The sequence below is a fragment of the Zeus faber genome (assembly GCF_960531495.2).
Source record: "Zeus faber genome assembly, chromosome: 8".
NCBI lineage: Eukaryota > Metazoa > Chordata > Actinopteri > Zeiformes > Zeidae > Zeus > Zeus faber.
This window is the reverse complement of record NC_137195.1, coordinates 10,509,898-10,532,777: the sequence shown is the minus strand read 5'-3', so window position 1 is coordinate 10,532,777 and position 22,880 is coordinate 10,509,898. Positions and strand designations below refer to the sequence as shown.

The 22,880-nt window shown below is 44.9% G+C and overlaps 1 protein-coding gene across 2 annotated transcripts; it reads right to left on the bottom strand.

Annotated features, from left to right (window-relative positions):
* Positions 1-416: 416 nt before the first annotated feature.
* On the bottom strand, positions 417-20,964 carry rapgef5b (Rap guanine nucleotide exchange factor (GEF) 5b). 2 transcript variants are annotated; one of them, XM_080006092.1, is made up of 18 exons: positions 20,526-20,964; positions 16,160-16,284; positions 15,255-15,355; positions 11,023-11,101; positions 10,767-10,911; positions 10,236-10,333; positions 7,931-7,961; positions 7,645-7,723; positions 5,613-5,762; positions 4,959-5,056; positions 4,633-4,755; positions 3,998-4,176; positions 3,119-3,209; positions 2,953-3,003; positions 2,761-2,848; positions 2,578-2,642; positions 2,423-2,477; positions 417-1,875 (listed from the first exon to the last, which is right to left on the bottom strand). In XM_080006092.1, exons 1-18 carry the CDS (start codon positions 20,925-20,927, stop codon positions 1,757-1,759), a joined length of 2,079 nt encoding a protein of 692 aa, XP_079862218.1. In that variant the 5' UTR covers positions 20,928-20,964; the 3' UTR covers positions 417-1,756. The 2 variants fall into 2 exon arrangements, with proteins under 2 accessions (XP_079862218.1, XP_079862219.1); XM_080006093.1 differs by lacking the exons at positions 16,160-16,284; positions 20,526-20,964 and having other exon boundaries at positions 15,255-15,754.
* Between the last annotated feature and the right edge of the window lie 1,916 nt (positions 20,965-22,880).

The following is a 22,880-nucleotide window of genomic DNA, read 5'->3' as shown; positions in this document are numbered from 1 at the left end:
TGGCTTTGAACTTCATCCAATTCTATGTAATCTATGATAACAACCGTGCGACCTCTGGGATCTGGTTACGGTTTGAATCATCCGCTTTCCTTTTCTTTTCTTTTTTCTTTTTTTAAATGACCTCATCGGGAACCCACTTTAATTTGGTGTTTCTGTGAAAGTTATTCTGAGAAAAGTAGAAAATAACATTTTAATAGACGCACGGATGAGACGTACAATTTAAAATGACTGCTGTGGTATAATAACTTGTATCTACCTTGAGACACTGACATACACACTCTGATATTTTGTATTATACGTGGGGAGCAGACACTCATTTTGCTATAAACAGGTTTCTCCAGACGCTCGACTCCCGTAGAGCCGAGTTGTGGAGATTGAGGGAGTTCTTCAAAAACGACACAAAAAAACCCCCCAAAAACGCTGCAGCGGCTCCTCATGTCGTCGCTACCGTGCTTTCATTTTATTTACAAAGTCGTTTCTTTTTTAACAAAACAAATAGAGGAATCGTCATCTACAACACTTCACAAGGCCAAATGCAAAAATGACCTGACCTGAGGGGTGAACCTTTATTTGCAAAACAAAAAACAAAAAAACGGATGAAGATAATAAATACTGCGCTCTCCTATCGCTACGACACGCTTTTCAACACTTGTTTTCTCCAAACCGGCGAACAGCGTCTCCGTCTAAAATGTGCGAGCGTGACCTCGCTCCGCTATTGCTGCGGAAAAAAACAAAAAACGGAGACGCGACAACGGCTCCCTCGCTAACTGATTGTCCACGGCGACAGTCGGAATCGGCTTCCGCCTTTTTTTTTTTTTTTAAGAGGAGTCGACGGCGTGGGTGCGAGCCGGCGTCCGGACGACATTTGGCACAAGCATCGAAGCGCGCGATCGAAAATTGACGCCGAAGCCCCTCCCTCGCCGACACGGACGCGCCGCCCCCGGAAAAAAGCGACAAATTGCACGGCGCCGCGCTTTCACGCGCGGATGATACGAGTGAGGGTAAAGCGTCGCGGCGGAGCCGGGCCTCTCCTCGCGACCCTTTGACCTCTGAGACGCCCCGGAAATCCGGTACGGGGATTTTTCCTGGAGTGTAAAAATAGCTACTGAGAAGGACGTGTGAAAAATGTTCACGTTTGTAAGTTGCAGATCTAACAATGTGCGCGGTCGCCGTCGTTAAGCGAAACTACGATTTGTGCGGTGCATCGTCACCGGGTTCGATGCTCTCGAAGTGTGCGGTCCTGCAAACCGGACGTTTTGCGTCATGTTGGGTTTGAGATGTTTACACCGCTGAAATGCTCTTTCTTTGGTCGTTTTTTTGTTTTTTTTTTGTTTTGTTTTTCTGATGGTCCATTCCATCCATTCGTAGTCAAGGGCCGGAATGATGTGCAAGCTGCACTGCTCCGTGTGCGTGTGCGTGTGTGTGTGTGCGTGTGTGTGTGCACGTGTCCTGTCGGCAGATCGGTAGGGTTCTATGCGTTGTCGTGGTACATTTTCAGAAACATTCATATGTCTTAGCCCCCAGGACTGTGTGGTGTGCTGTTCCTGTCACTGTTTTTTGTTTTTTTTTCCCCCCTCCCTTCTGCAAGTTCCTGGTGGACCGGCTCCCTCTGGTGGCGGCGGGCTGTACTGCAGCCCAATCTCTCTCGAATCATGACCGAGGGCCTGAGCAAAAAATATATTATTCGGGACACAGCGGGAAGCCTCCTCCGGACTCTGACTCTCTCAGTGACTTTTTTTTCTTTTTTTTTTTTTTTTTATGTGCGGGGCTCCAGCCGGTGCGACAGTTCAAACAGGGTCTCCTGATTGTCGATGATGTGAAGGTAATCGATGTAGGCCTTCACTTCGGGACTGCTCTTCTGTGTGATGCTGTTTCCTGAGGACACGGAGGGCAAAAAAAAACAATAGTAAATACAACAACAAAAAACAAGCTCTATTAAACTACAAACGCAGGAGAACGGCCTCATCAGCATGGGCATTAACGCAATTATTTTCGAGTCATTGTTATAAGAACAGGAAGTTATTGAGCATATGGAGAAGTTACATGAAATATCCTTATGGTCTTCTGCTGGAAACTAGGGCAGAAATGCACTGATACTATCTATAAATACCTTAATTAAATGTTAGGGATTCACCAATATCCTACAATAACACCATCCAAACGGGCCAACCATGACGTGGTACCACCCATTTTACTGAACATTATTATTTAAGACAGTTAGTTTAGTGGGACACACTGATTAACATATAATCACATTTTCTCCATTAAGGACGTTGAAAAAGCAGTTTTGACCAATTATCGGTCCAATATCCAACACCTGTGCCACGTGACTGTGACATAAACAGCTGTAAGGCAGAATATCAGCCATGTTGGATGAATAATCTTTTCGGCGCTTTGGGCGGTGCGTGGGGCGGACACCCACCCATGTGGTCGTTCTGACACTGCCGGACGAGGCGCACGGTGTCCGCTATCATGTGCTGGGAAGACAAGAGGCGGACGCCGTTAATTGGGGGAGACATTCGCAGGTTCTGACATCACATTCTGCGGCCGTACTAGCGGCGGAGTTGAGAGGCTCACCAGCTTTTCGAAGTTGACCAGGTTGTCGTGGAAGGTTTTGTTGCCTTCGTGGATGAACGTGATATCTGAAAAGGGACGGTCACCGCCTCGGTAAACAAGGGACAGAGCGTACGAGCGGCGGGGCAAATATTTCACGTCAGCACCGATCGGAATAAGTGTGTAAGGTGGGAAGGCGGAGAGCACCTTTCAGTAGCAGAGGGAGGAAGGGGATCTTTGGCGCCTTCATCTTCTTGAAGGAGTCCCTGTAGGCCTTGTGGTTGAGAGACGGATCCTGTGGGGAAAAAAAAAACAACCCCCCCCAAAAAAAAGAATGAATCTGAGGAACCTATTTCAGTGGGGGGTTTTTTAACATCAACATAGACGACATGAACCCACCGTCATCGTCTCCAGTTCTGAAAACAGCTTCTTGAATCTCCCGGGAACCTTCTACAGAGACAGCAAAAATGTTCGCTTTAAACAGATCGGAAACGCCCTGTGGAGGTATCACCTCGAAATGAAGAGAGGGTTGCAGCTGATTTAATGGCAGAGAGGTGATTTTTACCTCCCATGTCTGGCTGAGGCGGTTAACAGCGGCGGTGGTAAGGCCCATGATGATGGCAAAGAAGCAGTTGAGGTTCTTCTGTGCTTTGCAGCTATGGGGACAGAACAAGTCAGGATTCAGCTCCATCCATTAACCCACGTGATCAGCAGCACTAGAGCTGCAATACACCAGTTAACCACCAGAGGGGGCGGTATACTCACGAATACCCAGGGAAGCCCTTTAACGCCCTGTTTTTGAGTCATTTTCTTTACAAAATGTTGTTGTGTGTTCAATTTTATTGTTTTATATAAATGCTCATAGGTCAAAATTGCAACCGATTTTTTTTAATTTTGCTTTATTGCTTCTGAAAGACGAGTAAATCTCAGATTAAGTGCATTAATAATAAATAAATCTAATAATTATAATAATAATAATAATATACTTAAATAATCATCCTATTATAAACGTTTGTGTAGATGGTGTGGATTATACAAGGCTATACGGATATAACAATTGATCTTAAACCTCGCTGACAAAAAGTGCTAATCTTACAACAAAAATAAAATTGACCTTCATTAGTTTCGTAGAACAAACAAAACAGAAAAATATACAAAATAATAGTTTTGCTGAAGACCCAATGCAATTCCCTCACGTAACACACTACCCCAGTTTGTGAATCCCTGCTTTAATAATTAAAATGCATGAACAGGGCCAGAAATGTAGAGTCCATAGAACAGACCTACGGGTGAAACATACATGAGCAACCCTAATAACCTCCAATGAGGTATAAACTCTAAAAGTTATAAACTGATCGTAGTTCATGACCTCAGAGTTAAACAACCTGTTTGGGTTTTAATCAGTTTTCTGTAATTCAGTCAGTGTGCCGGGTGGGATTCTCACTGGGATGCGATCTTGATGAACTTCTTGATGATCTGGACTCTGTTGCACAGTGTGGGGCACAGCAGGACCTCGGTCGTCACCCACTGCTGCACCTCGTTGCAGCGCTGCAGCAGCAGCTCCAGCGCCACCGTGCGGCTGCTGCTGGAATGGCGGCTGAACGTGAAATACACCAGCTCTTGCTGTAAAATAAAAGAAATAAAGTGGATAAAACTTTTTATTTTTTTTTTAACATTATTACTATTTTTTGTTTGTTTGTTTTGACAACTTTTTTTCCCTGAGGGGAAAGAATGTTTGACCACCACAACCAATATTGCAATGAGAGATTGATAAGAACAGCTAGAACAGTCTATTGAGTTCAGATAATTGCATTTATTTACTGTAATGCAGTCTGAAAGACAACCTTTCATTATTATTACATTAGCCAAATTCCTAGACAACATCTCGTCCCATTTCACAATACTAATGTGATTATAACGATAATATAACCAACCAGCCCAAGTTTTCCGGAGAGGTCTACAAAGTATAGTGTATTTGCAGTATACGGGCATTGCTTCAGATATTTCTAAAAGATAACATTGATAAGTACACAATCTGACAAACAGGAGACCAGAAAATCTCTCGGCCGGTGAACGGACCTCGTGCACCGACTCGAAGATGGCCCAGTCAGAGTTACTGAGAGCCACGGCCACATCCCACGTGTTCATGCTGAGCATCCGAGCCGTCCTCTGCTGCAGCTCTGAGTTGTCTGTAAATGGGGTCTGTGGAGCCAGGGGGAGTAAAAGTTAGTGACAATACTAAGACAATCAGCCAATGAGTGTCGTATTATTTTGCATTTTGAGATAAAAACAACTGTGTTTGCTGTAATGTGTGTGGGCGTATTTCTATGCGAGGCTATATGCTTTATATGCGGAGTCGTGATAAAGACGCCAGGGTTGTCCGGGTGAAACGCTGAGGCCCCTACCGTGACCTGGCTCAGGTCCTTCCTGCAGACGTGCAGCCGCCCTATCGCCGCTAAAGAGTCGGAGTAGAGTCTGTCGTGCGGCTGCAGGAGGAGTCTCTCTGAGGAAAACAACCCCACACAGTGTAATGCCGTGAGCTCACAATGTCACCCGCCCCGACCGCGCGTCACCACAGGCCCAGCCGTGTGTAACGTCGGCAGCTATTGGGTCGTGATAAGACTCCGCTCTGGGACGGCCGCTCTCTCCGGTCACTGATAACAGGTAAATGCTTTTTCCTTTCCCCGACAGCAAGGAGGCCCGCTTCCCCTCCCCTGGTCCTCATGTCAGAAGAATTCATTTCATTTATGTGGGTCAAGTGTTAGTCTACGCCATGTGGGAGCATTCCTCCCAAATGTTTTCCTGGCAAAACCCCTTTGGAGAAGGAGGACGAGAAGATAAATTGATAGATAAATAAAGATTTACGTTATCTGGCTATCTATATATGTAAATAAAATAATTCTGCTGCAGACACCTTGCAATTCCTTCGATGTCCCATAGAGGGACATGTACCCCAGTTTGGGAACCCTCCCGCATATCCAGGCCCTGAAATGTGGATTAACTTCCACAAATTCGATTTTATTAGAACAGCTGGAATATTTGGTTTGATGGACGCTCACCTCCGGAGTAGGTAATGGCTACTAGCACCAGCTCCTCCTGCGGGACGTCCATTCTTTTGGCCAAGGTGTGAAGGAGCTCCTGGGCCGCGGCCGTGGCCTTGACCCTCACACTGAGGTATGAGTCCACGTTCAGGTACACGTGGCACAACACTGGGACGGGGACAGGACACTGTTACTATGCCATTTTCATAATTATTTTTGTTAAGATTAAAGTTGCGCGACATATTCCTGGGGAATCTTCAATATCTGTTAATCAGGTTTATTTTGTGTGTCATTTGGTTAAGATATACTATATACACTATTGAGATTTGATGAAATATACACTTCAATTTATATTCATTAAAATGTTTTTTTAATACTGTATTTAATCAATTGGAAGTGCACAATTCTTTCACTTTGTCATGTGACAGGGTTATGATAGTATATTGAATTATGAATTATCGAATGAATTATAAATGCATATGCTAAGTATTCCTGTCTGTACAGCGTAGGTTTTTTGTTTTTCTTTTTTTCTCAGATACCATTGAAGATTCCAACGACCTGGATTCTCTCCCCGGCGAGCGAAGCAGAACTCATGTGAACTTCATAAGAAAACCCAAAACGATGTCCCTGATCTGCAGTGGGGTGTGAATTCAGAGGCGACATAACTACACGTACGCATTATATCATATTTTATCAAGCTGAACAAAGAACAAGTGAATGGAACCTTGACAAACAAAACTACCGACTAAAATCATTTCAGACTTTATGTCACTCTTTTATTTTTAAAGGTATTTTACTTTTGTAGGCTTTAGTGTTGCAGTTGCAGAAGTAAGTGTTTGTTAGATTTTTTGCATTCCATACATTGGTGCTGTTCATTACCTCTGCCTACAAATCTAATGATGGTCTTTGTATACTCAACTGATATTCTTCAACATGAAGGTGGTTGACGCACCTTCAGGTCGTTAAAACTTTTTGCATGATACAACGATCAGCCACAGCATTAAAACCACTGACAGGGGAAGTGAATAACAGTGATCGACTGGGTCAGAGCATCTCCAAAACCACAGGTCTTGTGGGCTGTTCCTGGTATGCAGTGGTTAGTACCTACCAACAGTGGTCCAAGGAAGGACAACAGGTGAACCGGCGACAGAGTCATGGGTGTCGAAGACTCATTATGCATGTGGGGAGTGAAGTCTAGCCTGTCTGGTGAGGTTAACGCTGCTGTGATAGAAAGGTGTCAGAACACACAGTGCATCACATCTTGCTGTGTATGGAGCTGTGTAGCCACAGACCGGTCAGAGTGTCCATGCTGACCCCTGTCCACCTCTGAAAGCAGCTACAATCGGCACATGAGCGTCAGAACTGGACCATGGAGCAATGGAAGAAGGTGGCCCGGTCTGATGAATCATGTTTTCTTCTACATCATGTGGATAGGTGGGGTTAGGGTCCGATCCGATGGAGCATCTGTGGGATGTGCTGGGACAACAAGCCCGATCCGTGGGGGCCCCACCTCACAACTTCCACTTAAAGGATCTGCTGCTAAGGTCTTGGTGCCAGATACCACAGGACACCTTCAGAGGTTGTGGAGTCCACGCCTCCACGAGTCAGAGCTGTTTTTGCGGAAAGAGGGGGAGATACACAATATTAGTGGTGATTAGCGGTGGTCTTAATGTGGCTGATCGGAATATCACGAAACAGATCATCTAAATTTGAATTTGATCAATCGTCTGCCGACCACTGTACAGACGTACATGTAGAGTCGTTTCCACTGAATTTCCCTTCACCTTACGCATGAGTGTGCGTGGCCTGATGCCATGTAAGGCACGTATTCGGTCATGGAGTCATTGGTCTTTCCAGCCTTTCTCACTTCTTCCTCCCTGAAAGATCCCCATTGTTTGTTGTCACTGCTTGACGCAGTGTGTGACTGTGTGTGTGTGTGTGTGTGTGTGTGTGTGTGTGTTCTACACACTACGCAATCTCACAAAAAACAAAAAAAACCCTGCAACGTTTCGACGTGAGAAACGTGTGAAGCACATGTTCCGGCTCTTACCTTCCTTGGTCTCCCTCTGCGTTCCTCTGGACTGAAGCCCATTCTCTCGCACACTCAATTGGTGGAAAAGGGTTTTGCTCTTAAAAACAGGGGAAATGGGTGGAATTCAGCGCAGCATGGGTATTGTGTGGGAACGCCGTGCGCTTAAAGTATGCGGCCTTCGCAGGAAACCCGCGGACAATGGTCCCCGGCGACGCGGTTTATCAAAGCCACCGGTTTGCTTTTTGCGTCATTCGCTCAAATTGTTGTATAGTCGAGAGATTAAACACCGCATTGTGCTTCTTACCTTTCTGTGTGGGGAGTATTCATCCACTGTACTGGAGGGGGGAAAAAATAAAATAGAAACCGGTGAATTCAATTGCACGATAAGCTCAAAATGTGCGCAGCCGTGAACTCGTCTGTCATGCAACAAACCCTGATACGATGCATTATTGAGTCTCAGAGGTAAAAAAAAACAACCCAAAACGACTGCAAACGACGCTGCACGACGACAGCGCACCTTCTCCATAATCTAGAAATAACATGGAGTGAACGTGTTCCCCGCGCCTCCCCGTCCAGTTCATTATTAAAGCCCCGGTGTCATGGCTGGATGAGAGTGTTTGGTAGATATCAGACCTTCCAATCTGATGCCTTCAATTAATCACCCCCGTTCTCATCAAGTGGACCGCGCCGGGGTGATGGATAGCCCCGAGTCCATTATCGTCCTCGGCCTCCGCCGGCCTCTGCATCACAATAGGCACGTTGGCACAAAGCCTACCCTGAGGGATACCCCATGCTGGCCGGCGGCAATCGCTCACTAATGAAAAACCAGATCCCCACTGTCATTTCAGAACGGTCGCTAATCCAATTCACCCTTTTTGCTTCTTAAAAAAAAAAGAAATGGAGTCAACGTGAATGCGAATGAGCTTCGCCGCCGTGATTTATAACGCTTTGTCAGAAGAGCGCGAAGACAATCCGCTCAAGGTGTGAGGTTGGCTATTTGATGGTTGGGAATACTGATTTGTTTTTCTTTTCATAAAAAAAAAAAAAAAAAGAGTTGATCAAACACAAACACGCGTGATCGCCAAAGGCTCCGTTCTCTCCTCCATTATCCTGCGTGAACTCTCTCAAGTCGCTGCTTAATGTAATGGCAGCGCTTTATCCTGCTTTTTTTTTTTTTTTTCCTTCCTTTTTTTTTCCTGCTCAGTTTAGCCTCCTCCTTTTTGAAGATTGCCAGTCAGCACCAGGCAACCCCTTTTCCTCCCCAGGGGTGACCCTGACTTGAAGGGAGCCGATAAATAGAGCACGTCTGTCGGTGACGCCCGCACAAAGTCTGCAACATGAAGGACTGGCGCGCTGATGGTCCCGCAGCCCTCGATATAAACACCAGTAAAGCAGCGCGTGGCAGATAATGGCACGACTGTGAGGTCGACATTTCTTTGCCTAATGGCGGGGTGGCAGGTTGCAGTGTCCCCTGGGATGAAATCAGACCGGAGAGTGCGGCTGGAGGAGCCGGGTGGGGGTTGTCCTGGGTGTGGCTGTATGTAGAATTTTTTTTTTTTAAGCCGTTATGTTTGAAATTTAATTTCTCTGTGGATATTACGTTCAGATCAAGAAATAAGGATTTCAGCACGTTGGTTTTTATTCAACCGAATAAAAAGAATGGAATGAGAATTGACCTTTTTATTGTCTGCTCTTTATAAAGGGGCAAGATATATTGAATATATAATTTATGTAATTAACTCAGCCTTTTGATGTGCCGGGTGGTGTATTTCCCTAATTCCACAGAAGCTTGTTGAGTTGATTCCCCTGGAGCCTTGCACTGAGCCACCACAGTCACCACGCAGCTTGTCAATACCTTGTTTTTTATTTGACGCACGAAGGTAAAAATTGTGCAAACCTTCTCGACTGTATCTGGGTAAGATAGACAAAATAACTGGAGTAGCCCTTTAAGTACGGGATATGAATTAATTGATATGTACACAAACATTTCACTTGAATGAATATTGTCCGTATAGCGTGGTGAACAGTGCCCTTGGTACTTTACAATTTCCTAATAGAATAAATGTACCTTTTTCTTAGTGTTCACAGACAATATGAATATAATGACTCATTCCTGTTCCAGCTGTTAGATTCTGTCTGCTCCAGTTGCTTAGTACTCAGTCATTCTGAGAATAGCACCAATACTCTATTGTGGCTGTTGCAAAATGCGTCTTTGTGCCATAGACAAAAAAATGGCCCAAAAAAGCTGAATTTCTGTGGCACCCAGTCATGGAGTCTCAAAGTCCTTGCATCAGGAAACGCACTGAAGACATATTTTATATTGCATAACATCCCAGAACACTGCAATTACTTTTTAATCTATGAATGGACCTATTGATTGGAACAAGACCCCTAAAAAAGAGCCACCGGACACAGAAAGCCTCTCTTTGTGCCCCCAAATCGAGTACATCGAGGTTCTTATTCTCCTACTGTCATCGTGTTCCGTCTACTGCAATGTGTAGCCTTAAAATTTACGAATGGATTCATTTTCGATGTTGTATATTTATTGTTTATTTATAGAAAATATTAAGTATTTCTCACATACAGTACGTTATTGCGTTGTCACTCACTGTCTGCGATGCAGCTGCCGGATGCTCTGGAGCTCGGCCAGATCCCTTTCGAGGCTTGGGTGCTCATAAAGGTCATCCAGCACGTACCGGTACAAGGTCTGGGAAGGAAATGGAAGTTATTATTTGAAGTCCTTGCCACACCCACCCAGACCCAAACCCGGGACCACCCTACTGTATGTTCCCAAGGTCCTATGTTCCCAACAGCGCTGTGTTCTCTGAATCCTACATCATTCATCAAAAAAAAATCTTTCTCTCTGCTTTGAGAGAACATTGGACTGTTTAAAATAAGAATAAGAATAATAGTAGTAATAATAATAATAATAATAATAATAACATTGAGGGGAACATTGGGCTGTTTATAATAATAATAATAATAATAACATTGAGGGAACATTGGGCTGTTTAAAATAATAATAATAATAATAATAATAATAATAATAATAATAACATTGAGGGAACTTGGGGGCCCTGATTATATACAGTACAGTATATACGCTCCCAATAAACTCCCCTTCCTCATGAACTTCCTACCTTGATGAAAAGTTTGACGTGCTCATCCTCACACAGGAAGTCCCGGCAGAGGGCAATCCACTGGAACACCAGGTGCAGGACTTTCCTTTTCTTGTCCAGAGCCTCCCTGCAGCCCTCTTTGCCTTTGTGTCGCTTGGTGAAATAGGTGGGCTTCGGGTTAAGGCTTCAGCGCTCACATAGTTTAAAACCGTGTTTGCGGACATTTGCGGGCGGCCACGAGACACTATTTTGGGGTTAGGGTCATGCGGAAGGATATTGTCCGAGCAGAGCTTGACACAAGTCGCTGGTTGACATGAACACCAGGTGGGTCAGCAGGAAGTCATCCAGAAGTGTATCTGTGAACAAAAAGTCATGGCAAGTATGGATTTTCAATTCATATTGTCACGACTTAAAATCAGCGATTCATTCCACTGGTACTGTATTTCACTGAATCGTATCGGTGCTGTACAACAAGTTAGACATTATTGTGTCTCACATATTTACAGAGACATAAGCAACAAGGCTGTTCCTTCACATCTATTTTATTTTATGTGGATATATGTGACGATGCATACTGACTGACATCATTACAACGTTTTTTTCCCAGCCTTCCAGTCCTGTCTCACAGCTTTTTTCATATTCCATCACAGCGCCGATGGTAATCCTGGCTTGAGTCGGTTCACCTTTTGGATTCCATCTATGTACCTATTTTATCGATATGGCAATTTAGCGTAACGGGCGGCCGGTACAACCTGTTCCATTGATAACGATAATCCATCTTTATTTTTCCGACAAGCATGAGGGCAATTTCAGAGAAGCTCGGATTAGAATATAGATGACCTTTATACCAGGTTGACAACATCATCTTTAGTCTACATCTGATTATACTTTATCTGGTGCCAAAAAACACGACGACCAGAGTTCCGTGTAATTGATGCCCTTTATCCAACATGTAATGTGTTGTACTGAGAGCTGCATCGGTGGAAAGAAGCTGAACGTGTCAACGTTCACCTTCTCCCTAACCTCCGATCAGGATGTTTTCAGTGTAAATATCTTACACCCACAATAGAAATGCACCGTCAGGCCAATTAATGCAAATTATTGCGGGCAGCGATTTTGGTAACTACCCCTGGTGTACTTCCAATCTCAGGTTAAGCACAAATACAACTCTACCACTGTCGCTGATCGGCGTTCCTATTCAACTCAGCCACAGCAGCATAAACAGATTCATCTGCACATAGCTGCATTCATTTCTTAAGATGTTTGCTTATATATTTATAAGAGTAGTCCTTATGATAAAAGTTTATTTTTTTTTTCAATACTTGACGGATTAACTTCACAAAAAAAGAATGTGCTCTGACCGTCTGATTTGTGCGATATGACATCGGGTAATACTGCACGTGGAAAATGATTTTAATCAAACTTCAACAGGGATCCAACTTGGACTTTCAATTTTTTTTCTTCAGACCTGGGACCAGGGATCGCAACTACCTCCGAAATCCTCTTCCACGCACCGTTTAAAAAAAAATTACGTTTCTGTGAATGAATTGCGTGGCGTTACATCATAAAGTACAAGGAAACCGGCTTCTCCCTCCCTCATCTCCACCTCCCGTTTGAAATGAATGACTTTCGGCCGCTTTGTCACGGCGTGCCGCTTCTGGTGTCAGCGTGTGGTCACAGTTAATGCACTTAGATGTCTGATATAAGACGAGACAAGAAAAAAAAAAAAAAATTTGATATATACTTATAAAAACGTCATTGCTTAATTTATTTCTTTGATATTTCTACTTATAGTTCCTTCGTCTCCAGTGTTTACGAATCTGCTCTTACACCTTAAGTTAATGATAATTATTCGACAACGACTCCAATGCAAATTGAGAAATGCACAGAACCAACAAGCCCGTGGAAAAGGAGGCGGCCTTCATGAATGACGTCGACGAGAAGCCGTCGACGTCCTCCAACGGAAAGCCTCCTCCCAAATCCTGTCTAAGTGTGCCTTTGTTTGCCCGAACCCAGTGTATGATTTTTCCTTTTTTATTTGACACTTCCCAGGGCCTTTTGTTATTATGTTAATCCGCAAAGAGCAGCTGTGAGACACATCGCTCGCCGCTTACAGATATACTGTTACGCGCCGCTGCACACATTTAGCTCGTATAGAATCCGCCGCAGGCGGTCTAACGCACCTCACCGCGGTACCGGAGGCCGCTTCACTGTTTGCTTCACTGTTTTGCCCACATATCAACCCTGTCCGCACGCTGTTCACCGCCGTGTATGTTTCTCCTCCGGATAATCAGAGCAATAGCACACGCACTCACACATGCACCACATACAACTACACACTCTGCAACTCATCGTACTTACTGTAAGTTAAAAAAAAAACAAACGGAATGAATATTTTATCATGTGGAAGACCTGGAGGGTCCAAACAGCTTTGCAGTTTCTCTTTGTAATAAATTGGGGTCAGGGGAGGAGTGAAAATAGGACGCTATCTTTACTTCCAGTCGAGGAAACTGGGTCACCCAAAATATTACAGTTTTCGTCGGCGTTAAAATCATCTTCCCGTCTTTTCGTTCGACCACTGATAGCTGCGCTGCGCGGCGGATGAGTCACAGCCCTCGGTTGTTTTTGGGGGCTGGTTTCAGAAGTATGAAGTCGTCCATGGATGAGGATGATTTATTTGTGTTATCAATTTATCGAGCGGTCAATCAACTCCTCAATCTCTCTCATTTTCCATTCATGAGGCAGCCCTGAAATGGATCTGTTCGGCTTCTGATACGATCAATATTTCCCATGTTTGGGGTTCAGCCGTCATCACTTCTCATAGTTTGTGTGTTTTTCAGATTTGACAGTCACACGGGACAGGTCGTGTCATTACCTTAAACGGAGGCGCTTAATCGGCGTATTGACTTCTATTCTCTTCAGTTAGAGAGATTAAAAAAAAAAAATATATATATATATATATATATATTCTAGCAACACGGTGTATTGCTAGAGACGAGAGCAACGTGTTATCATGCAGACCAATGTTCCAGTAAACAGGTTTTTTGTTGTTGTTGTAGTTTTGTTGTATTTTATTTATTTATTTATTTTTACTTTTCTGCGTACACAATCAGGGGCAGAGCCGGGATCAATAGTTGCACTCAGCAATTGGATCCAGGGAAAGAACGCAGGTCAATCGCGTGGCTCACAGAGGAGGCAGTGCGTCAGAGCCAGCAGCTCTCATCCACCGTTCTTCAAACACACCGGTTTTCCAAGGAGGGACTTTGGGCGTTCTCAATCCGGCGTCCTAGATAACAGGAGGCAAGCCTTCGCAGTTCACAAAGTGACGTCACCTCCTACTCTGGGTAACATACGGGGAGTGGGTTGCAGATCACCTAATAGCCTACTTCGGGCATCGTTCCTTTGGAAAAAGTCTTTCAAAAGTTTAAAATATCTCGGTAATAGTCAAAATAGTCCGAATGGGGATAGTCAGAAAGCTTTGGGATAAAAAATGGAGACGACCAACGCCAAATGGGTTTGGACCGCCGAGCATCATTAAGCACAGATCAATTGCTCATTGGGGCTCAGCTCGCTCCTGCCACTGACCCTCACACATCACTCTCCCTCCTGCCGTCGTCAGCCAGCTCCCTGTGGATGCCGGGCTTCGATAAACTTCCTGCAAGGTGGGCTAATCCTAAGTGATTTGTCAACAACTCGATTCCCGACGAACACCGCGAATGTGGACTTTCTCCGGGGTGGATCATTTAGATCTATTCCGCACACTTCCACTTCGGAATGAGCCATGATCTGTGGTAGGACGCCGGAATACATATCGAGGACCCTCTATGACGGCGTCCTTCTTCAGGAGGAGCATTTTCAACCTCCTTTCCCCTTTCATCTTGACCGCGCATTCCTTAGTTCTGCCTTGCGTTTATATCCGCTGTATTTTCCCCTTTGCACTCCCGTATTACAACCTGTTCGGTATTCATTTTGATCCGTACATCCGTCCTTCTCCATTGAACCCCTTTCCTCTGCCGCAGCAACAGTCAAACATAGTCATGTATTTCATAGGCGGATAATAAACGTGTTGATTATTTTGCGTGCTGTGGGGCTGGTTTGCATGTTAAGCAGGTGGAATTGTGACGAGGGAAAAAAAAAAATAAATAAAATGAATGTGAGCAAGCCTTCCCTCGATCCTAGCTTGTTCAATTTATCTGACCCAAACTCAGCGCCGCTGTCGGAAAAGATAGCACATGATTAGCCCGATGCCCGGGGGGGCGGAGGATGCTGTCCCAGCTCATCTGACTGGGGGAGAGGACTGGAAGAGAACCGGAAAAGTGGACATTTGTGTGTGTGTGTGTGTGTGTGTGTGCGCGTGTTCACAGGTCCCTCACAGTCTTCCCGTCGCCCTTTTCACCGCCCCACCGCCGCCTTTTTTTCCGACATGTCAACACCGAGGGAACGCTCGAAAACTGGGGGGCGGGGGGGACGCGCCCAGGAAGGACATTAAAGGAGCAGCTCCTGACTTACCGGCCTCCTTGCCCTGCGGCGTCCCCTGGTCGCCGTCCAGCACCATGTCGCCCAGCAGGTGCTCCAGGACCTTCTCCGGCGTCCCGGCCACCACCGCGTACCTGTCGGACACAGCGGAGTCGTTGGACGAGTCCTCCTCGATGGAGGACAGGGAGCGGCTGCTGCTCCACTCCTCCTCGCCCTCCGTCCCCTCCTCGTCTATGTAGCGAAAGTACGGCACGTCGAAGGTGGGCACGGTCGCCGCCTCGGCCCGGCTGGTGCTGTCGGCGCCGCTCTCCTCGGAGCCCTCCTCGTCGTCTTCATCCTCCTCCTGCTCCACCAAGGCGGCGTGCAGCTGCCTGCCCTCCTCCCGTCGCGGGTCCAGGGGCTGTGGCCGAGAGCCCATGTTCACAGAAGTCCCCGTCCCCGGGAGCCGGCGAGGTTGCCGTGGTTACCACTGCTTGCCCCTCTTCACCCAGCCATCAGTCCACCTGCAGCTGCTCCATCCCCAAATCCATTACTGACGTACGAGTCGAAGTGGAGTGCATACCCCGGTCTCCCGGTGTATTGTGCCCCTAAAAAAAAAAATAGAGCTCGCCACACTCTCTCTCTTCCTGTCCGCACCCTCTGACTCCGTGGCTCGGAATCCCCAGCTTCTCACTTACATGCATCTAATGTAGTCATTTATGTGCAGGGAGCTGTGATGTAAGCATGCGTAAGTGAGTGCATGATCTAGAAAGGCAGAAGAGAATGATGTGAAGGGAGGGTACCGAGAGTGAGTGAGTGAGTGAGTGAGAGGGAGAGAGAGAGGGAGGGAGGGAGCGAGCGAGAGAGAGAGCGAGCGAGCGAGCGAGACAGGGGAGAGAGAGTCAGAGGGAGAGGGGGGGGGGATAAGAGAGGGAGGGGAAGGGAGAAGAGAGGCTTACCTCCCGTGCCTCTCGCCCGCTCTTCCTCCTCCCCTCGCCGAGGCAGAGGGGGCGGACGACACTCTCTGGAGAACCAGCACGTTGTGGCCCCTCTCCCTCAGACACAGGCGGACTGCCTCGTCACTCTGGGATTTGGAGGGGGAAGGGGGGGAGGGCATTATCACCAAGGAGATTCCCCCTGTTTCTTCTTATTCTTCCACTCACGCCCAAATCACCAGTGATTTCCATCAAAATACCCCAGTCAAAGCCAGCATTGTGTTGTGATAAAAAAAAAAGATATATATTTCCATATATCATTATTCATTTCTTATCTTTGAGGCCCCATTCAGAGATTAACATAATAACAACCCCTCATACATATTTTAATTACCAATTCCTACTCCGCGAGTGCTAAATAATTAGTGGTGTCTAGGGGACATCACCATCAAACTGTTAAACAAGAAGACAAGCAGGATTGAATAAGTAATACATAAGAAAATAATAACTGAAAATAATCAACTGATAAGCATATTGTCAGGGATCTCAGTAGCAGTTATCCGCTTGCCTTTTTATGTTTGTAATAAAGACAATTTTAGAGTTAACGTGAATGCAAAAAAGTGATAAACAGCTTTATAATTTGATAAACTTGTGATTTTCATTCCAGCAACATTAACTACACTATACACAAAGCCAAATACTATTCATGTAGGTATCTAGTGAGGAAGTTTAAGGCCAACACAATTCTGGTTAATTGTCCATTTAGTTCCAAAACAGTTGAAGAGGACCAAAATGGCTCACGTCCGCTCCTTGTTTGTTCTAGCCTACGCTATGTTGCATGCACACCGGTCATGCACCAGCTCCCACTTTGATCCCGCCCTCCTGCAGGCACACACACAGCCATAAGTCAAGGCAGCGCAGGGCTCTTTGCATGCAATTACGTGAGCAGACAGGCTGAAAGTGACTCTTGTTTTCCTGCTCTAATTGTCTCTTGCAGGGGTGGGGAAGCTTCTTCCTGTTTGGGCCCAGATTAATAATTATGCATAGGATAGCAGGCCATACAATGCCTTAAACACACACGTATTCCATGTTATGCTGACTGAATGGACATAAGTAAATCCGTTCCTAAACTCAACATATTCATAGACCAATCTGCTCGTTGGAATATGGTAGGAAGAGAAAATAACATAAATAATTATTTTTCCCATAGCAAGGTTTCTACTTTTTCAAAAAAGCAATTAGATATACAGTGTAACATATTTAAATATAAAAGATATAGGCTATACCAAATCTAGGGCACACCCATGGAGGTTGCCTGTAATAGGTCAGAGGACCAGAATTACCCCGCCCCTGGTCCTTTGTCATGAGGCGTTCAGGGACAGTCACCGAGCAGTACTTTTTGGCACCCTGACTAAGAACTCTGAACTGTTTACTTGTGCACACATGGACACAAATGCACACACCCACAAGTACAGCGATGAAATGATATTAAATGATTGACTTCAGCACAGAGCTCTTGTAATCTCTTAACAGCAGACCTATTATTAATGGCAAGGCAAAAGTGGTCATTTCTGGCTGTGTTTGCAGGCACTACTTGTGCCGTTTTTTTTTGTTTTTTTTTTTTATTAGAATGAGTAACCTCTGTCTCTTTCTTTTGCGCCGTTTTTGCACACATAGAAACACGACAACTCTCAGGTTGTGTCCAGTGCAGATTGTATTATAACACCTCTGACCTCTGGAGCTTTGGCCCATAACAGGAACAAACAAGCATGGAGACTTCCCAGAAAGGGAGGGCTGCGAACCTTACAGTACATCTTTTTTGCCCTTTTAATAATGATTCTACAAAATAGATCACTTCAAGACAGACCCCAACATTGATGTTTTCTTCGGAAAAGAAAGTGATTTGTTGAATTAACATTGATTCCCGTTGACTAGTCAAACAGCACCAGACAAGCCTTTCCTTACAATGAATTATTGATTCCTTTTCTGGGGCCACAGACCTCTGCACTGCATGCGTTGGACTCCATGGTCTCAAACATCCATCTAAAAAACACTATGTCCTCTGGAGTGGACGCTTTTAATGAGTTAGAGTGCCTGGATCCCATCGTTTCCACTCTATCCGGGAGGTGACCTGCACATGCAGATTAGCTTGCAGTTCTCTGACAGCAGTGTTATTGCTCCACATGTCTCATCAGTCCCATCGAGGGCATAGTGTTGAGTCAAGCACAAGCTGCCCACTCCCAGATAGTTGCCTCGTTCAGACTTTTAAGGCAACGCTACTACTATGCTACTGTGGTAGTTTTTTTCTTCATAGTTAAGATGAAGCATGCACATTATGTATCATATACAAGTTATCTGGAAGGTGTCTATCGTGACAGGCACAGATACGGTAGAAAGGCTGGATATGTAAGACTGATAAATAAATAGGGTGTAGCAGTACACCCTATTGCCGTTTCTGTTGCTTCTGTGCTGCTGCTCTTTCAGTTGTTGTTTTTGTTGTTGTTTTTGTTGTTGTTGCTGCTGTTTCAGCCGTTGTTTCTGTTGTTGCTGCTGCTGTTGTTGCTGCCACTGTTTTCGTTGTTGTTTTTGTTGTTGTTGCTGCTGCTTTTGTTGTTGCTGTTGTTCCAGGGACATTCTTTTGAAATGACCAGCTGACAACAATGTTCTTTTTTTTTTATTGTCTTTCATTGTAAAGCACATTGTGTTCCATTTGTATTAAATGCACTTTATAAATAAAGTGTGACTCGACTTCTTTTTTCTTCATTGGACTATTATAAAACAGATTTCCCATAGCCAAGATAGGGCATATGGTAAAGGGAATTTTCAAAGGCCCTAGTATAAAATAAATGTTCACTCATAAATTACATTCTGTTGAGACCTATGTTAGAAAGAAATAGTTAGTAGGTAGTTTCATTGAAAAGAAGCCTATTGTATGTAAAGTATTACAAGCAGGAATTTAACTGAGCTGTTTGAGGCCGAGGGTCATGTGCCTTTTCAGAGTATCATGTAATGTGTGCATCGCTGGCATCATTGGATTATTTTAAATCATTCTATAATCTGGGAGTACTCCTCGATAATCTCAGATAATCTTAATTTGCCCAGATAATGTCAAGCATTAGATAAAAGGACATTTCATCTGTCCATTACTCGGCTCGGTGCAGTGGTGACTGGCTGGAAAATAAAAGAACCGTGTAATAATACGGTTCCTTTTGTTTGCTGAAACGGCTCTTTGCCTAATGCAATAAATATGGAATGCTTACAGAAAGAAGAGATGACTGCTGACTTTAACCAACAGTATTTTTGCGCCACACCACAAACTGCCTTGTGGAGAACATTTAATTTCTTCATAGATTCAGATGTAAGGGAGACGCTTCTTTCATTTGCAATGCGGTATTGAAAGGAGTGACGGAAGAGCTCACAGTATAAAGCGTCAAATCAACAGTAGTAAATAAGCACATTGTTTTTTGATCCGATTGGATGCAACCCTCGATACCGACTGAAGGTCATTATAGAGAGTTATGGCAACGATAAAGATCCCTGGTCCAGTGTAAGAGAAAAGGTCGGAGAGCTGACGGCCTGGAAACCGCCCTGACACCACAATGCCTTGGCATGCTGCTCTGGTCTGGGCTTTTTGCGTCAACTCTTCCTGTCATTGTTGCTGTCTGAATACTGATTCAGCGAGCAGGAAGGAAAAAAAACGGAGCCAACAGCTACGTCAGCATGCAACTAGTTGTTTAATTATGAAAAGTTCCTTTCCTGCTGTTGAATTGAGGCCGCCATTAATGCAATAGCATTTAATGCAATACAATGAATGCATTAATAAATATTTAGTTTACCTATCATTTACTATCATTGGTCTGACGGATACATTTATATGCCTGCTGTAAATTGAGTGAACCCTTCTAAGAACTCCTTATGAGTAAGTATCTGATACATAGACAAATAGAGGTGTCACGTAGGACTTCACATAAGCCCTCGGTTTTTGAATTACCACCTTGGTTAAGGTTTACCTTCGTGTCCACAAGGAATCACAACTTCACACAGTCAGTTCGAGATATCCAAAATGATATGCATGAAAACATATCACTTACTGTATAATGTTCTGTATGTGTGAAATACAGGACTCAGTAATATAAATTGGACCTAATGCATATGACTTCATGCGTGCATACATGCTCAATTCACAAGTCATCACATTTGCACACTTTTGTATCTTGAATCAATGATAACAATGCAGATCTCAATAATTCAAATTTATATCAATGTATTGTTTCTGAGATAAAAATGGAATTTTAGCATTAATACTATTGATAAAACCTTTTGTGCCTTAAGTTACAGAAAGGATTCACCCTATTGTATGAAATCATGTGTTATGCATTCTTTTTCTCACCTCTCTTGTCCTCTCAGAGCCTTTGATGGGGTTCTGGAGGAAGCGGTAGCCGTCCTTGGCCAGTCTCTGGACCATTTCCATTCGGGACAGGTCTTCCTTATCATGCAGAACACACATTCCCCCTGGCTGCAGAGCAGGGGACATGGAGAACATGTACCTCAGGCCACAGTCCCACGACATCGCCCGCTCAAAGCACCAGGATACCTGTCCGGTCGCCTTCTGCACTCTCACAAGGGTGAGGAGCAAAAAAAATGAGAAAGTGTTGAGGTATGTCTGAATGTGTAGGTGAGTTGCAGCCTCCTCCCTCACGGCAGCCAAAGTGATCGCCGATTGACGCACGCCTCCGCCTCCTCCGCCTGGCTCTGTAGCTTGGATGCACAGGCAGAGATGGCTCCAAACCATGGGCTCCAGGTGTCTCTAAGCGTTTACTACCTCCAGTTAGGGAGAGTTATCAAGCTGAGCGTTACTGCCCGCCTCACAGGACATTCTCTGCTGGGGTGGGGACTGAGGCGGGAACATGGAGGGTCTCAGGAAACATCTGGCATGTTGGCTGTTTCACAATCTCCCGAAAGCAGGAGCGAGCAGGGCATGGATCCAAGGTGACCACACACTAGAGGGGCTGGAGATTTGTGGTAGTGTCAGAGAACCAGAGAGGGAGGGAGGGTGTGCGAGAACAGAATGTTTCTACTTGTGTGGTAAACACGTCGGGGAATGTGAATTCCCATAAAAAGTCAAGGACCAACTATAGTGTTTGCGTAATGCATTTACAATTTTTGTTAAATTGTCTTAGATTTAATGACAATAAATTAGGTGAATGAAAACACATCACGTATGAAGTTCTGTATGTGTGAAATAAACAGTTCATTAATCACTCAACAGCCACTCATTACAGCCAATAGAGTCAGGTTACACATTTTTCAATATGTTCCACCAGTTCTGAATTCTCATGGAAAGTCAAGGACCAACTGCCTTCCCTTGTGAAATACACAGAAAGGAGCAAATCTCACAATTTGCTTTCTCTTGGTATCTTATTTTCTTACCGTGGATACCCTAATTTTAAGTTTATTCAGTAGAATTTAGAAAAATCTCACAAATCTACCCGTTTAAATAAAACAGGGTTCGAGAATAAACTAAGACATGTGACTGCCAATCCTGACCGAAATATCTACTCATCAGCGTAGACGTGAATGTTTGCATTCCAGTATTTGCTTCTTAAAACACAGGTGCCGAAGATAATCACATACAGTAAAGATCATAAGGAGCATGCTAAATGTACAACAAAGTTAATGGAAGTAAAATAATTATTGACATGAACGCTATCTACGAGCCTTATATCTTTTCTTTCGCCACTGTCAGCAATGTGATGCTTCACTGCCTTCCAATAAAGCCCTTCACCTCTGCTGCTGCGGGAAAAAAATGGCTGATACAGCAAAAGCCAAACGAGAAAATGTTCCCGTCTCACGGCAGTAAAGGTGTTCCCTGCTTCTCTTTCATTTGAAAGCATGCCTGATCATTCTGCCCCTGCGACAAATGTTGGGTCATGTCGTCCGTCCATCCACCCAACGTTTTACCTGCCTTTACTGTTCATGATGTGGCTCTGTGTTTGGTGGTGGGAGTCAACAAGGACACCTGGAGGGAACATGCTAACTCAACACAGACTCACACCGTATACGAGATTCAAACCCAGGTCCCTGGAGCTGCACGGCAACAGGTCTGCCCACTGCGCTGCCTGCCACCATGCCCCATCCGCTAGAGCAATATACACCGGTGAGCCACAACATTAAAACCACCCGCCTAATATTGTGTAGGTCCTCATCGTGCCGCCGGAACGGCTCTGATCCGTGGTGGCGTGGACTCCACAAGACCTCTGAAGGTGTCCTGTGGTATCTGGCACTGAGACGTTGGCAGCAGATCCTTTGAGTCATGTTAAAACCGTTTTCACATCAAAATTGTTGTTTTTTAAACCCGGGTCAACCCGCTAAAAATAGACGATTGATACCTTTTCCCATTGCCAGGAGAAACGCCATTTTTTCCCTGGTGCCTCACGTTCGACCTCACGCACATGCCGGACAAGGGGCGTGCCATGGTTACAGTGTGATTGGGAACAAAGCAGTAGAGGAGACAATAACTTAAACAAACAACGACATAAAATTGTAAAGCTTGGAAAAACAAGTATTTTGAGCCGTTCAAAAGAATCGGATCGTTCATGAACGAGCCAACACTACAGTAGAAGCAGAATGGAGCAGCATCCGTGGCACCAGTGCGCACCCGCGCACGAATACTCCATGCTCTTTGGCGGCGTGGAGCGGGGACCGGCTTTGAGCGGTGCTGGAGTGACTCGCAGCCCAGCGGGGA